This window comes from Salvelinus sp. IW2-2015, unplaced genomic scaffold, assembly GCF_002910315.2.
Source record: "Salvelinus sp. IW2-2015 unplaced genomic scaffold, ASM291031v2 Un_scaffold596, whole genome shotgun sequence".
Taxonomy (NCBI): Eukaryota; Metazoa; Chordata; class Actinopteri; order Salmoniformes; family Salmonidae; genus Salvelinus; species Salvelinus sp. IW2-2015.
Window position 1 is genome coordinate 48,646 of NW_019942582.1, and position 15,374 is coordinate 64,019.

Sequence of the window (15,374 nt, forward strand, 5' to 3'; positions counted from 1 at the left end):
GGGGGGTGGGGGGGGGGGGCAGGACCGACTTTGAGAAACCCTACTCTACTGTACATGGATAAAGTGCTTTGAGATCATTTCTGAATGCACAAATCTGGCAGCAGGCATCGCCTCAAGTGTTGGCTCATTCCTATGATTTCATTATTCAGAATCACAGCTACTATTGGTGGGTTATTTCACACGGGGGTTGTTACCTTGGCGATAATGCTGATATTAACCCCTAGCCCCCCCCCTACCTCTGGTCACCATGACAACTGGCAGTTGGACCAGTGTGGTTTTGGCAGTAATGAGAGAAGAGTTAGAGGAAAGGGAAGAGAGACTGCAATGGAGAAGGGGAAGCTGACTGAACTGAGGCTATGGATAGAAAAAACAATGGGGGGAAAAAGAAGAGGGGAACACTGAGAAAAGAGAAACAGAAGGTGCAGGAAGAGAGAAATAGAAACAGATGCAAAAGAAGGGGTGAACAATATGATCTAGAGGTTGTTGGTAGTGTATAAATGCTTGTGGCTGTATACAGTGGAGTGATTAGTCAGTGTCTGTGTGTGGGCTATGAGTTATTGCTTGAGATGAACAAAATGATCAAATGAGCTCACACAGTAGACCACAGTGTCTGTTGAAAGAGACTGTTTGTGTGTGTTTATAGCTAGTTAGTACGATATGATTGTAAGAGTCAAAACAGGAGGCGGTTGTCTGTTTTCACCAAACTGCAAATTAAGCGCAAGTCTGCAACCATGGAGACTTTTGTTATGGCATCAATACAGCCATTTTTATGGAGCCGTGACCTGAACTCGAACATGAGCTGCACATATTATGGCAGCAATATAGGTTTGACCTTGTCTTTAAGTTCAGAATGTCTGCTTTCACTAGAAGGAAGACAACAGCATGGTTGTGTAAGCACACTACACACCTAACTTGATAAAAGGGCTCTTCATAAAATCCTCCATTGAACATTTTCTGCCCTAATGCGTTTCTCATGTAGGCGTATTCAAAGCAGTGCTTTTTTCATTTATGTTGATGGTAGAGGAAGGATCCACGAGGTTCATACCACTGCACTGCCACAGGTAGGATATCTAGGCTATATAGGAATGGACAGTGTCTGACCGCTCTAATCGCCACCAATCAGTTGGGAGAAAGGTTAGAGTTAATGGTTGGTGATTAGTGCGTTTTTAGCTAAATACAAAGCACAGTTATTCCATCCTTTCCAGCATGGCCAGATAGGCTTAACTACTTACATCCTTGGCCACCGTGAAACCTTGATGATGACATGAACATGAATGTCCATACTCTTTCCCTTAGCCTACCACTAATCTCTCCTCCTCTTCTATCTCTCTCTTCAGTACCGCCAGTAACTCTCCGCGCAGCACCCCTGGCAGCTCCCCCTCTCTGCGCCGCCGGGTGCTGGGGGGTAGTGGTGGGGGTGGAAGCAGGACCAGCGACGTGGAGGGTGGCCCGGTGGAGCGCAGTGGGGAAAGGAGAGGTTCGGACAGCCCCCTGCCCTCCGCCGCCGCTTCCGCTTACCCCGTGGCCTCACGCCATTTCAGCCGCAACGCCAAGGTAAGGGTACCCTGTCTAATGCCACTCTCATTTTGTTATGTCAACAATATACCGGGGCCATATTCAGTAGGAAAAGGAGGTGGAACGTTGCAGACAAATGTCATGAGTAGAGCTGAGGTGATTCCTTTGTCTACATGTCAGAGAGGCATTTGTGTATTTCTATACTATATTTCTATCTGAACGTTCCACAACGATGTGCCCTGCTGAACACAGCCCTGCTTAGAGATAAGGACAGACATGACGACACAGCCACGTAGTCATTGGCCGTGTCCGAATACCCATAATTGCTTTGTAAATAGTAGGCGTTTTAGAAAGGTGAGAAAAGTAACTTTTATAGTATGTGGAATGTAGTGCTTTAAATGTCAGGATGTCATACTCATTTTGGAATTTAATCTAGTAGAGTTCGCTGAACACTTGAGGAAGTGAATAGTCTTTCGAGACCCACGTGTGTCTGATAATCAGCTGATGGGATGCGCTGTACCAAAATTTATGAATGAAGGGAATAAATGCAATTGCCATTAGATACATTATCCGTAGGATGCCTAGTATGCTGATATTCATTGCTTACTGCATTTGTTTTTACTAAACAGTACGTTCTAAATGGTATGTGGTACGATTAGTACACAGTATGGAGTTTAAGTAATGGCGTCAGCATGCTTCAGTTCGGCTGGCGCCTAGCTGAACTCAGCTAACCGAACGAGGACTCCCTTAAAAGACCTTAGCTGGAAAAACTAGAAAAAAGCGGCAATAGAACTGTTTGTCCATTTTGACACACTGTAGCCAGTATACATTTCCTCAAAATAGTCAGAATTAATCTAAGGTAACTCAAGAATCTGTCATTAATTTTGACCTTTTTGCAGAGGAGATCTGTCGTGCACTTTGACATCTAGATTTTGGACACGGCCACAGTGTTAATTGGAATTGGAATAGATTGACTGTGGGTAGATTGTCAATGCATGAATCATGGGCTAAAAGCCAAATGTTAAAGGCCCAGTGCAGTCAAAAACATGATTATTACTGAGTTTTATATATATATTTCCACATGAGTTTGGAAAAATATTGTGAAATTTAGAGAATGATGATGATGCCATTTTAGTGTAAGAGCTGTTTGAAAAGACCATCTGGCATTTCAACCTGTTTTGGTGGGATGGAGTTCCCAACCTCTCTAACAATTACAGTTTTTTTTCAGTTTTTCCCTCCCCACTCCTAGACAGTCTTAGAAAAAAATCTTGCTTAAGGAATTGCTCTTTGCTAAGAAGCCATTTTTGTTTGTTTTTAATAAAAATTGTAAAAAATAATAGGTACTTCATTTTTACACAAATGATTTAATATTAAGATAAAAAACGGCTGCATTAGACCTTAACACGCAGGAAAGTCAGAGATGATAGAAACACACACAGCAAGCTTGATAAATGACCAGAACATCAAGGAACGCCATACAGGCCTAATGGCTAGTTTTTCCGCAGTGTCCCTTTTTAACCTTTACCCCAACTACATGAATGTCAAAATAGATAAGACTCTACATTTACTGTTTAATGATGGAGAAACCTTTTGGATGCTGTTCGTCACTGATTATCTGCTGTTCTTTCTTTCCCTTGCAGAAAATGCAGAGCTGGTACAATGTAAGTATACTCTTCAAGGAACTGTTCATTCGGGGCTCACACTCCAGTGCACTTTATTCTGCTGATGGTAGCTACAGTGTTTCCTGGTTGGAGTGCACAGTATAGTATGAAATAGCACTTAACAGTGAAATGACACCAATGGATGCCGAAAACGGTTTCTGTTAAATTGGCACCCCCCCATTTAACCATTTCACTAAGCTTTGAACTTTTAGCTGATTTAACTGTTCATTCACCTTAGTGTTCTTCTCATTTACCTCGTTACCTTTTACCTCAGGGACATAGTATCTGATGTAACCTCGCATGCCAGATGTACAGTGGGGTCCAAAGGTATTTGGACAGTGACACATTTTTTGTTGTTGTTTTTGCTCATATAATTTAGAAATTCTACAATGACTGAGGTTAAAGTGTAGATTGTCTTGTTGGGAGTCACAAGCTTGATGTAGTCATTGCATGCTAGGAATATGGGAACATATACTACACTTTTGACTACTTTAATACACATTTGTGAATTTGTTCAAATACTTTTGGTTCCCTAAAATGGGGGGGACTATGTACAAAAAGTGCTGTAATTTCTAAACCGCACCTGATATGCATGAAAATATCCTCAAATTAAAGCTGACAGTCTGCACTTTAACCTCAGTCATTGTATAATTTCAAATCCAAAGTGCTGGAGTACAGAGCCAAAACAACATTGTTACTGTCCAAATACTTTTGGAACTCGATGTATATACAATATTCATAGACACGACTGGTTCTGCAAGATTATATTTGATAAAGCATAGAAGAGCAACAAAGTAATCTGTCTTTCTCTCTCAGGTTCTCAGTCCAACTTATAAACAGCGCAATGAGGATTTCCGTAAACTCTTCAAGAAGCTGCCAGACACAGAACGCCTCATAGTGGGTGAGTGACGCGCGCACACAAACACGTGCTTTGTGCGAGTTTGCATCTCTGTGCTGACACTGTGGAAGTGAAGGGCCAATGATGTTGCTTTGTCAGCCTGATGTTTCTCCTCCGTCCTCCCCAGACTACTCATGTGCGCTGCAGAAAGACATTCTACTCCAGGGGAGACTCTATCTGTCAGAGAACTGGCTCTGCTTCTATAGCAATATCTTCCGCTGGGAAACCACTGTAAGTTATAGACACGCACACACACACATTTTGTTCTTCTATCCTCGTCGGGACCTAAATTTGATTTCCAATAAAAATCCTATTTTCCCTAACCTTAACCCCAAACCCTCAACCCTCAACCCAACTCCTAAGCCTAAACCTAAACACTTACCCTAACCCTAATTGTAACACTAAACCTAACATCTGAGCTTTAAATAGCCTTAATCCTGTGTGTGTGAGGGGGGGGGGGGTCTGTGGGGACCTAATATCCCCCAAAGTCCCCACAAGGGAGAATATTCCTTGTTTTACTATTCTTGTGGGGACTTTGGGGGATTTTAGGTCCCCACAAGGATAGAAGAATCAACCCTCCACATACACACACACACACTAACCCTCATGTTCTGTTCAGATCACAATCCTGCTGAAAGATGTGACCACCCTGACGAAGGAGAAGACTGCCAAGGTCATCCCCAACGCCATTCAGATCAGCACCGACCACGACAAGGTGAGCCAAGGGGCTCGATATTCAGTCACACAGCCTACTATGACGGTTCAGAGTAGTAGAAGAACAGTAGTTAACAGGTGTATCAATGATATGTGAAGGAAAATAACTTTTATTATAGATTCTTGTAGACAGTATAGGTATTGTTTAGCTCAGTGATTGTCAACTGGGGGGTGTGGGGGGGAGGGTCGCGGGAGGTGTATTTTGAAAGGATACCGCTGCAGCGCTTACTGTTGCTGACTTTACACGTGCAGTGTGTCCGCAGTGGTGAAATGGCTAGCTACTTTCGGACTCGGAGGGTTTTCGCCCTGCACTCACTCGCTGACCAATCCAATAATGTTCTCGCCCCCCCCCCCCCCCCGCACACACACTGATCCAATAAAAATGTCATTCTGCAGCATTGTTTTGTTTTAAATGTGACACGTCCACTTAGATAATACAGATCTTCTGACGGCTAGCTTGATTTACGGCTAACTATGCAGGTGTGTTCTGCAGGCCTTGCACATGTGCATAGTTAACGGTCATTTAACTCATGTCGGCTAGCCGTCAGAGTAAAATCATGGACAAGTTTTTAAAACGTGCAGCTCCCTCTTCATCCACTGCTGCTTCCCATATGAACACCAAGGCAGACAACCCGGTCCCTGTCAAGAAGAGAAAATACCACCCCCGACTTCATCAAATATGGTTTTACATGTAAGACAGGCAGGGGGAGTGTAGACCGCAGTGCGTCCTATGCAACGAGCTGTTAGCCAATGAGAGCATGAAACCCCTCCAAAATAAAAAGGGATCTGGACACCAAGCATCCAAGACACAAAGATAAGACAGCTGACTTTAAAAAAAAAAGAGGAAATGTCAATATCTGGAGGCCTCACAAGATTAATTGAAGAACGTCTGCACGGTACAAGAAAAGGCACTTCGCAACATTCCTTGTGGCCCAGCGCATTGCTAAGTGCAAAAAAGCCCACACCAGCGCAGAAGATCTCATACCCCCTGCTGTGATTGAAATGTGAACTGAAATCTTGGGAGAGTCAACCGCCAACAAACTTAAAACCACACCCCTATCCAATGACAGGAGAATCCAGGACATGTCTGAGGGCATAATGCGCAGCTTGATGAATTTACGGATTTGGCTCAACATGCAATTCTAATGGTCTATGTCAGACACGCCTGGGATAATAACTTTGAGGAGCAGTTCCTTTTAAGTGCTGATTGGCCCACCACCAACACTGCAAAGCCTGTCTTTAACACAATGGATATGCACTTGGGCTCCGTGGGACTGGCCTGGGATGGGTGCGTCGGTGTGACCACTGATGGGGCAGCTGCCATGTCGGGAAAGCACTCCGGGGTAGCAAAGTGGATCCTGGGGAGAGCACAGAGTGGCGACGTGGAACCACTGCTTCCTACATAGGGAGGCATTGGCAGCGAAGGACATGGTGCCTGAGCTCCACGCCACTCTCCAGGATGTGATCAAGCGTGTCAACTATATCAAAAAGAGTTCTAGGGAAAGCAGGTGTTTCATGCCTTCTGCAGGGATATTGGGAGGGAGCACCATCAGGTGCTTTATCATGCAGAGGTCCGCTGGCTTTCCAGGTGTAAAGTGTTGGGTCGCTTTTATGAGCTTCGAGCAGAGATTGCTGCGTTTCTTTTGGTAAACAAGTCCCCTCTGCCCGAACTTTCCGATTGTGAGGAAACGCTCGCGCAGGTTCCCTAACTGGTGGATATTTTGGATCTGAATTCTCTCAATGTGTCAATGCAAGGGAGGGGGCACAATCGATTATGAACACAGGGACAAAGTGGATGCCTTCAAGATGAAGCTTACCGTTTGGGCAAATCATGTTTCTAACGGGAGGGTTGACATGTTTCCCAATGCTGATTTCAAGATTCAGAATACGATCAACAAAGCGCACGGCGAAACACCGTTAAATAGCAACTTGTCAAGCTGCAGGGAAAGTTTTGCAACTACTTCCCGGAAGAGAACAGGAGACAAGATGACTGGATACGGGGACCCCTATCGAGTGGAGATGGGAAGCATCACGTTGCCGAGCAACGGAGAGGATCTGCTGGTGGAGCTGTTATTTGATCGTGGATTGAGCATGCGCTTCCCGGAAATGACACTGTCACAGTTCTGGTGCAGCGTAATGGGAGAGTATCCTGCTCTCGCTTGTCATGCAATCAGAATCAAGGTACCGTTCAGCACTACCAATCAGTGTGTAAGTGGCTTCGCTGCAATGGCAGTGCTGGAAACAAACTAAAATCAGAGAAAAACTGGACAGCCAGCATGACCTCCGAGTTGCCTTGTCAACCATCACCCCAGACTTCAATAATAAATAAACTTATCAAACTAAAGAAACACCCCCAGCTTTCCCACTGATAGGACACACACACACACACACACACACACACACACACACACACACACACACACACACAATAAATAAACAGGTTAATGAGTTATTGTTCACTATGTTAATTATTATTGTTAATTCATTCTGATTTTCATATTACATTTGTGATCTGGTTAAAAATGTACACCTTTAAAAAAAAAAAAGTCGTCAAGGTTGTGAAACTGTTGACATAGGAATTCTTAATGATCAATTACAAATGATGGTGTTTTTTTCTATTTGAAACACTGGTATGTGTTACTTTTCATGAACATTATTGGACTGCTTTTGATGTCATGTTGTGAGTCTGACCATGTATTACTCCCCACTCCTGAACTGGTGGTCTAATTAAATAGCTTATTCTCTTCAATTGGTAAATGTTTTCTTAGTTAATATGTCTGTATAATGACTTTCTTTTATTACCGTAATTGAGAGAGTCTATTTAGCAAGTGAAACCTGCCCAAGAAGGCAGCTCCAATACAACATTACAAAATGTAATAATCAACATTCCATAATATTGGGTCGCGACTCAATTGTCATATTTGGGTCCCAAGGCAAAACCAGTTGAGAACCACTGGTTTAGATGCTTCCAATGCTTGACAAATAACATTTTATTTTTATTTTAATCATGGCAAAATAGACTTTCTGTCATGGTTTTTGACAAGCCGAATCACTAGCCATCATTCCATTGTTCACTCAATTTGTTTTCCTCTGTGCTTGCTCTCTTTCGCTCTGTCGTTTCATCCAGCACTTCTTCACGTCTTTCGGGGCGAGGGACCGCAGCTACATGATGATTTTCAGACTGTGGCAGAACGCACTGATGGACAAGGTACCCACCTCCTCTCCCACCTCCAGCTCTCACACTCCTGCCAGTGTGACATTAACTGGGCATATATATCACCGTGCCGGAACGAAGGCACTTCCAAATACTAAGAGGCGGCAAACAATATTATTTATGTTGTTTATTGGATAATATAACTATTCAGTGATGAAACATAACAAAATGCAACTTGACCCAAAATGCATATAACACTGACCAACACTATCGGTTACTGAATGATTTAATTACTGATTGACGTTTTAATGTCCTACAAGAGGAAAATCCAAGAAGTTATTGAGAAATTGAGACGGTTAATGTCTGTTTCCTCTCAGCCTCTGTCCCCAAAGGAGCTGTGGCACATAGTCCATCAGTGTTACGGCACTGAGCTGGGCCTCACCAGTGAAGACGATGACTATGTCTCCCCCACCGACGAGCACATTAACGGTCTACTGTGAGTGTACATGTTCGCTGTGTCTGTGAGAGTCTGACGTGTGTGTGTGTGTGCGTGCGACCATTTAGTTTGGCGATGTCCATTAAATTAGAACTGTCGTCCGTTAACTTTGATGTCTCTGGATTATCGATCCCTTCAATTAAAAGCCACTACTGGGATTGTGAATTGTTAATCATGCTGTTTCTTTCTCCTTTTTCTCCTCTCTGTCTTCCCGTCCTTCATTCTCGCGCTCATTTTCGCCCTCTTTCCCCCATACTGCCCTTTTTCCTGTCCCTTCATTTCTCTCCGTTTCTCTTTCTGTCTCTGTCTCCTTATCCAACCCCCCCCCCCCACACATCTCAGGCCAGTGGACGAGTCATCTCTATCTCTGACCTGTTGGACCTCAGCTCCTTGGGGGCCATAGCTTCTCTGGGCAGCTCGCCCCCCTCCATGGCAGCCTTGTTCCCCAGTGGCCCCCTCCTAGCCAGCGGTGGTCTGGGCTCCTCTCCCCCCTCCTCATCCACCTGTCTGCCCGTAGACATCCCCGGCAGCACCTCCCTCGACCCCCCGGACCCCAGCCCGCCCAGCTCCCAGAGCTCCCTGCCCTCCACCACACACACCGCCTCCTTGTCCGCCCCKGCCTCGGCTGCTGCCTCTTTCGTGAGTTTTYTTTGATTTCATGCCAGGGAACTACAGGGTCGTATTCATTAGGGTAAAATGTTTCAAAACGTTGTCTTAAGTGAATATGACCCAGGGCATCGGGAGGTGGGGGGGTTATAACTTTGAACTGACTTTAGAGATAGTTTCATAATTATGACTGTTCCGTGGTTTATCTTGATAGGATCCGTGGTTTATCTTGATAGGATACATATACCTCAGTAGATCAGAGTCGCTTGTTGGCTCTAAACGGCCATCCGTCTCGGATGTAATGCTAATTCTGTGTTCCAAATGGCACCCTCTTCCCTATATAGTGTACTACAGGGAATTAGGGTGCCATGGCCCTGGTCAAAAGTACTGCACTATATAGGGAATAGGGTGTTATTTGGGACGTGACCCATGCTGTGCCTAAAAGAGCCAGTGTTGTTGTCTGACCAGGGCAGAGTAGAGAGGCTTTGAGGTCGTACTAAGTCCTCCAAGGCTCCTCAGTTATGTGAGGGTGTTGGAATTGCTGTGTTTGTGTGTGTTTCTGCCTTAATGACCTCACGCGTGTGGTAACTAACTACCCCTTTCTCTCCCCTCGCATGCCATTTCCTAGTATGTGGAGGAGGYCGGGGACAGCRTGTTGGAGTSMYCCAATCARATGYTGCCCCCGTCTMCCYCCAGCCTGGGAAACCTCTCCTCATTGGACCAGCTCACCAACGACGACGAGCTGCCCACCGACCCCAGCAACTCCTCAGACACACAGGAAGAGGGTGAGTTCCTGGAGCCCACAGGAGAGTAGTTTCATGGAAAAACATTTACGTTTAGGCAAACATAGAAAATACATTTTAATCTGATGCAGATGTAGGAGAGTTGAGAGGGAAAGATTGGATTGTAGACACTTCACAAAGGTGAAATTCGAATAGTCCATAAGGGGGTTTTGTCTCCTCATCTCCTTTCCTTCATTCCCACTAATCTGAAAGAACGTGACAGGTGAAAGCGATTGGTTTCCACTCTGCTGCTTTCAGCTATCTTTTCTTCTCAGATCAGTGCAGATGCAGGAGAGAAAGCCAGTTGAAACTATTGCAAATACTCCCTTCCTATTGATACCATACTAGTAGTCTACCAGAAGTCTAGTAGGACCTACATTACTGTAGTCATGGACTCTCCTGAGAACAGACTGTGTGACTTGCTGCATTAAAGGCAAAACTCAAGAGGAACTCGAGACGTTTTGACCACAATACTCATTGTGGTCAGATGACAGAGTACTAGGAGCAAAAAAACAATATATTTTCTGAAAAGATTCTGATGTTTTAGTGACTATGATTTGACCGATAAAGTGCAACGTTCACGTTACAGAAGTCTGAATTGTACTAATGTTAGCAACCACAATGTATTTTCTTTGAGGCCTGTAAAGTGGGGAATCTTTTACAGTTCTCTTCTGCTCAAACAGAACTGTGTTTAACTGTGTCTCTCGTCAACAAAAAGGACATTATCCTCCCCATTATCGCTGACGTTTTTATATTTTATTTAATTGACTTGAAAAGCCATTTCATCTGACACTGGAATTGAAGTTGATTGACAAGCCAGCTTATCTAGGCCACATTTGTCAATGCCGTTGCAACAAATCCTGGGGGATATAAAAAAAAAAATCTATCATAGAAATTCTGATGATTAGACTTTCTCAACTGTGGTATCTCTGCTAACTGGTGCGTTACTATATTTGTGACTGATGTGTAACTCTGTCCCCGTCCAGACGAGGTGGAGTCGTTCTGTGCGGACCTGGCTGGCCGGCTGCACATCAACATGGTGGTGCACATGAGCGTGGACAAGCTGCACGACCTGCTCTTCTCCGCAGACACACACTTTATCCAGCATCTCTTCTCCCAGCGGCACTTCACAGGTCCGTACAGCGCAAACGCGCACACGTGTACACACTCGCACACCTGCTCTTCACATACAGTGCCTTGCAAATGTATTCATCCCCCTTGGCGTTTTTCAGATTTTGTTTCATATTTTAACTTATTTGGATTTAATGTAATGTGACATACACAAAATAGTCCAAATCGGTGAAGTGAAATTTTAAAAATAACTTGTTTCCAAAACTTCAAAATGCAAAAGTGGTACGTGCATATGTATTCCACCCTCTTTGATATGAAGCCCCTAAATAAGATCTGGTGCAACCAATTAACTTCAGAAGTCACATAATTTGTCAAATAAAGTCCACCTGTGTGCAATCTAAGTGTCACATGATCTCAGTATATTTACACCTGTTCTGAAAGGCCACAGAGTCTGCAACACCACTAAGCAAGGGGCGGCATCATAAAGACCAAGGAGTTCTCCAAACAGGTCAGGGTCAAAGTTGTGGAGAAGTACAGATCACGGTTGGGTTATAAAAAAATATCAGAAACTTTGAACATCCCACGGAGCACCATTTAAATCTATTAGTAATAAATGGAAAGAATATGGCACCACAGCAAACCTTCCAAGAGAGGGCCGCTCACCAAAACTCATGGACCAGGCAAGGAGGGCATTAATCAGAGAGGCAACGAAGAGACCAAATATGACCCTGAAGAAGCTGTCCATAGGACCACTTTAAGCCGTACACTCCACAGAGCTGGCCTTTACGGAAGAGTGGACGGAAAAAGCCATTGCTTAAAGAAAAAAATAAGCAAACACATTTGGTGTTCACCTAAAAACATGTGGGAGACTCCCCAAACATATGGAAGAAGCTACCCCCGGTCAGATGAGAGCCAAAAAGCTCAATTTTAGTATCAAGGAAAATGCTATGTCTGGCGCAAACCCAACACCTCTCATCACCCCGAGAACACCATCCTCACAGTGAAGCATGGTGGTGGCTGCATCACGCTATGGGGATGTTTTTCATCGGCAGGGACTGGGAAACTGGTCAGAATTGAAGGAGTGATGGATGGCGCTAAATACAGGCAAATTCTTGAGGGAAACCCGTTTGTCTTCCAGAGATTTGAGACTGGGACGGAGGTTCACCTTCCAGCAGGACAATGACACTAAGCATACTGCTAAAGCAACACTGGTGGTTTACGGGGAAACATTTAAATGTCTTGGAATGGCCTTGTCAAAGCCCAGATGTCAATCCAATTGAGAATCTGTGGGATGATTTAAAGATTGCTGTACACCAGCAGAACCCATCCAACTTGAAGGAGCTGGAGCAGTTTTGCCTTGAAGAATGGGCAAAAATCCCAGTGGCTTGATGTGCCAAGCTTATAGAGACATACCCCAAGAGACTTGCAGCTGTATTTGCAGTATTGACTTTGGGGGGGGTGAATAGTTATGCACGCTCAGGTTTTCTGTTTGAATTATTTTTATTTTTATCGTGAAACAAACAAACAATAAATATTTTGCGTCTTCAAAGTGGTAGGCATGTTGTGTAAATGAAATGATACAAACCCTCAAATATATTTTAATTCCAGGTTGTAAGGCAACAAAATAGGAAAAATGCCAAGGGGGTGAATACTTTTGCAAGCCACTGTACATACGCAGAGACACACACACACACACACACACTCTTTGTTGATCTTACACATGGTTGGCATTGGCAACGTTCTCGTTTTTCTTCCTCTTGATCCCTCTCCCTTTCTGCTCATTCTGTTTTCATTCCCTTTCTAAATATCTCCTTGCATTTTTTAAGTAGGAGCATTGTTCCTAGAGTACATTCCTGTACACACCACTGTTTCCCAGTACTAGTGATAGTCTGCCTAGAAACATGGATAGGCTACAACACGATAGGATGCAAAATGCTTAGTTCATTCCATGTGACTGATCGGCCCTTCCTAAAGTCCACTCCTCCAGGGCTTGTACAGTAAGCTCTAGGGCTGCGTCCAAGATGGCACCCTATTCCGTATATAGTGCATTTCTTTTGACCAGAGCCCTGGTCAAACTTAGTGCGCTATTTAGGGAACGGGGTGCCGCTTGGGACGCGGCCTATGAGTGTTACTGCGTGAGACGCTCATTGCCGCCTCTTCCGACCGACTATCTCCTGATGCACTGGTGCTCATCTGTAGGACGTCTCTGCTGCTCCACGCAGTATGGTTGTTGTCATGTATGGGGATGGAATGATTGTTATTATCCTCCTAGTGCTGAGACTGGAGCTGTCCCAAATAATGGCATCCTGGCCTATTCCCTACATGAATAATAGGGTGCCATTTGGGATGCGGTCAGGGTCTCCCCCCTCCGCCCCCTTCCTTCCCCTCTCCTCAGACATAGGCCAGTGTGTTGTAGCGCTAATGAGCAGTCCACGGTGTTTGTTTACGCTGTGTTAACCTTCCTCCATCTGTCTCTCTCGCTCTCCTCTTCTTTTCTTCAACACCTGATATGCTATTGTATGTTCTGAGAGAAGCAGTACAGGGCTCTGCATATTCGTTGTTCTTAGCACAGTTCCCTAAAGTTGTCGTTTATTAGATGCTGCCATAGAGGCGAGGAGTTGGTTGGTTGATGGCCTCCCTGGTTTGTGCCCCTGCCAGCTTTTGGGGACATTGTGTGGCTTTAATTAGTGCATTTTCCTCTGTGAAAGCGGTGCTGTGTCCCTCTCGCTTTTCTCCCTCTGTCTTCCTCTCATTCTGTCCTCTCACTCCTACTTTCTCTCTCTTTCTCTCACTTACTGTCTTTCTCTCCCTCTCTCTCCCTCACACACACACACTCACTCCCTCATTCTTTTCCACGTCCTCTCTCTCTCTGTCCCTCCGTCAGACCTGTCAGTTCGTGAGTGGCAGCAGGACAGCTGCAGTGGGAACACCAACCGGATCCTGAGTTACACCATCGCCATCAACAACCCCCTGGGCCCCAAGACCGCCCCCGTCGTGGAGACTCAGGTCAGTCAGTCAGCACGTTGGATTTTGCAGTTTAAAAAAACCCATTTGGTCGACATTAGTGGTAGCTGGTGTCACGTTAAATCAGATGACTGGCTCATTGTAATGATTGGAACCGGATCAAACATATAGATTTGATGTGTTTGATAGGGTTCCATTCATTTCATTCCAGCCATTACAAATGAGCCTGTCCTCTGATTTTTTTAATGTGACACCAGCCTCCATTGTCCTCCATGTTCTGGTTTGAATATCCAGTTCACCCAAAAAAAAAAAAAAATCTAGGTCACGGCACGGAGACGTTGGAGTTGGGAGTCTCCACTGAGTGGGAGAACAAGACTTGACTCGCCTTCTGAGGATCGAGACACACCCCCGTAGATCATTCGCTAACGCTAACACCTTTCTTTCCCTCGCTCCATCCAGACGCTGTTTAAGAACAGTGCGCCGGGCGAGTGTTACGTGGTGGACTCGGAGGTCATTACCTCGGGCATCCCCTACCAGGACTACTTCTACACCGTGCACCGCTACTGCCTCACCGCCATCAACAAGAACAAGAGCAGACTCCGGTATACCTACTTTCACCACCCAGCACACTGAAGAGTGTTTGACTGCCTAATAGTTTGTGTACGAGTCGCCTGTGCAGATCAAATGGCAATAGAAACATTTAGTTGTTTGAAACGACTGTTTTGTGTGCTAACCTACTAAATGTTGTATGTATCAGGTGAACTCACTGCCTTAGAAAACCGCGAGCCTCAGTTCTTACGTCACATAAAATACACCCGATATGGATGAAGTGTCCTTTTAAAACTGTTCTATGAGGTGCAGTTTAACTCAATCGGATTTATTGGTCACATACACGTATTTAGCAGATTGCTATTGCGGGCGTAGCGAAATGCTAGAAGCAGGACTGCCACGTCTGTCGGCGCCATCAGTTCAGTGGCGGATCGGTGTTCATTATGATACGTTTCTAGCTTCTGTCGTTGGTGAACCGTGTGATCCCTTTAGAGATGTCATATAATACTGTTATATAATATGTTCTATTTAATTCTGTGGGGATCCCAGGTATGTGCAGTACCGTGCATTATGTCTAGTGATACAGAGTGCTTCAGGGATGGCTTACTGGTTACAGTGTGATGGACTCTGAGTTGTGGCTGCTTGTGTGTCTGCAGGGTGTCGTCAGATATCTGCTACAAGAAGCAGCCGTGGAGCCTGGTGAAGGCGCTCATCGAGAAGAACACCTGGAGCGGCATCGAGGAGTACTACAGACACATGGGTGAGACTGACTTACATTGTAGTCTTATTCTCCTACTCGGGATAAAGTAGTGTGTGTTCTTATTGCTTACCTCCTCTCTTTTTGGTTCTTTCTGGTTATGTCTCCTACCCTCTCTCGGTCTCTCCCTCCCTTGCTCTCTCGCTCGGTCTCTCCCTCCCTCTCTGTCTCTCCCTCCCTCCCTCCGTCTCTCTCTCCCTCTCTCTC

At 45.0% G+C, this 15,374-nt stretch overlaps 1 protein-coding gene across 1 annotated transcript in view; it reads left to right on the top strand.

The window, feature by feature from the left end:
• Positions 1-15,374, top strand: part of gramd1a (GRAM domain containing 1A) — a 31,918-nt gene that overhangs the window by 11,341 nt on the left and 5,203 nt on the right. Inside the window, exons 4-16 of the mRNA XM_070438218.1 lie at positions 1,338-1,554; positions 3,156-3,176; positions 3,993-4,077; positions 4,202-4,305; positions 4,694-4,789; positions 7,916-7,996; positions 8,320-8,438; positions 8,786-9,077; positions 9,673-9,829; positions 10,813-10,959; positions 13,782-13,903; positions 14,321-14,463; positions 15,067-15,216. Of these exons, the coding sequence (XP_070294319.1) occupies positions 1,338-1,554; positions 3,156-3,176; positions 3,993-4,077; positions 4,202-4,305; positions 4,694-4,789; positions 7,916-7,996; positions 8,320-8,438; positions 8,786-9,077; positions 9,673-9,829; positions 10,813-10,959; positions 13,782-13,903; positions 14,321-14,463; positions 15,067-15,216 (1,734 nt within the window). The remainder of the gene's footprint in view (positions 1-1,337; positions 1,555-3,155; positions 3,177-3,992; positions 4,078-4,201; positions 4,306-4,693; positions 4,790-7,915; positions 7,997-8,319; positions 8,439-8,785; positions 9,078-9,672; positions 9,830-10,812; positions 10,960-13,781; positions 13,904-14,320; positions 14,464-15,066; positions 15,217-15,374) is intronic.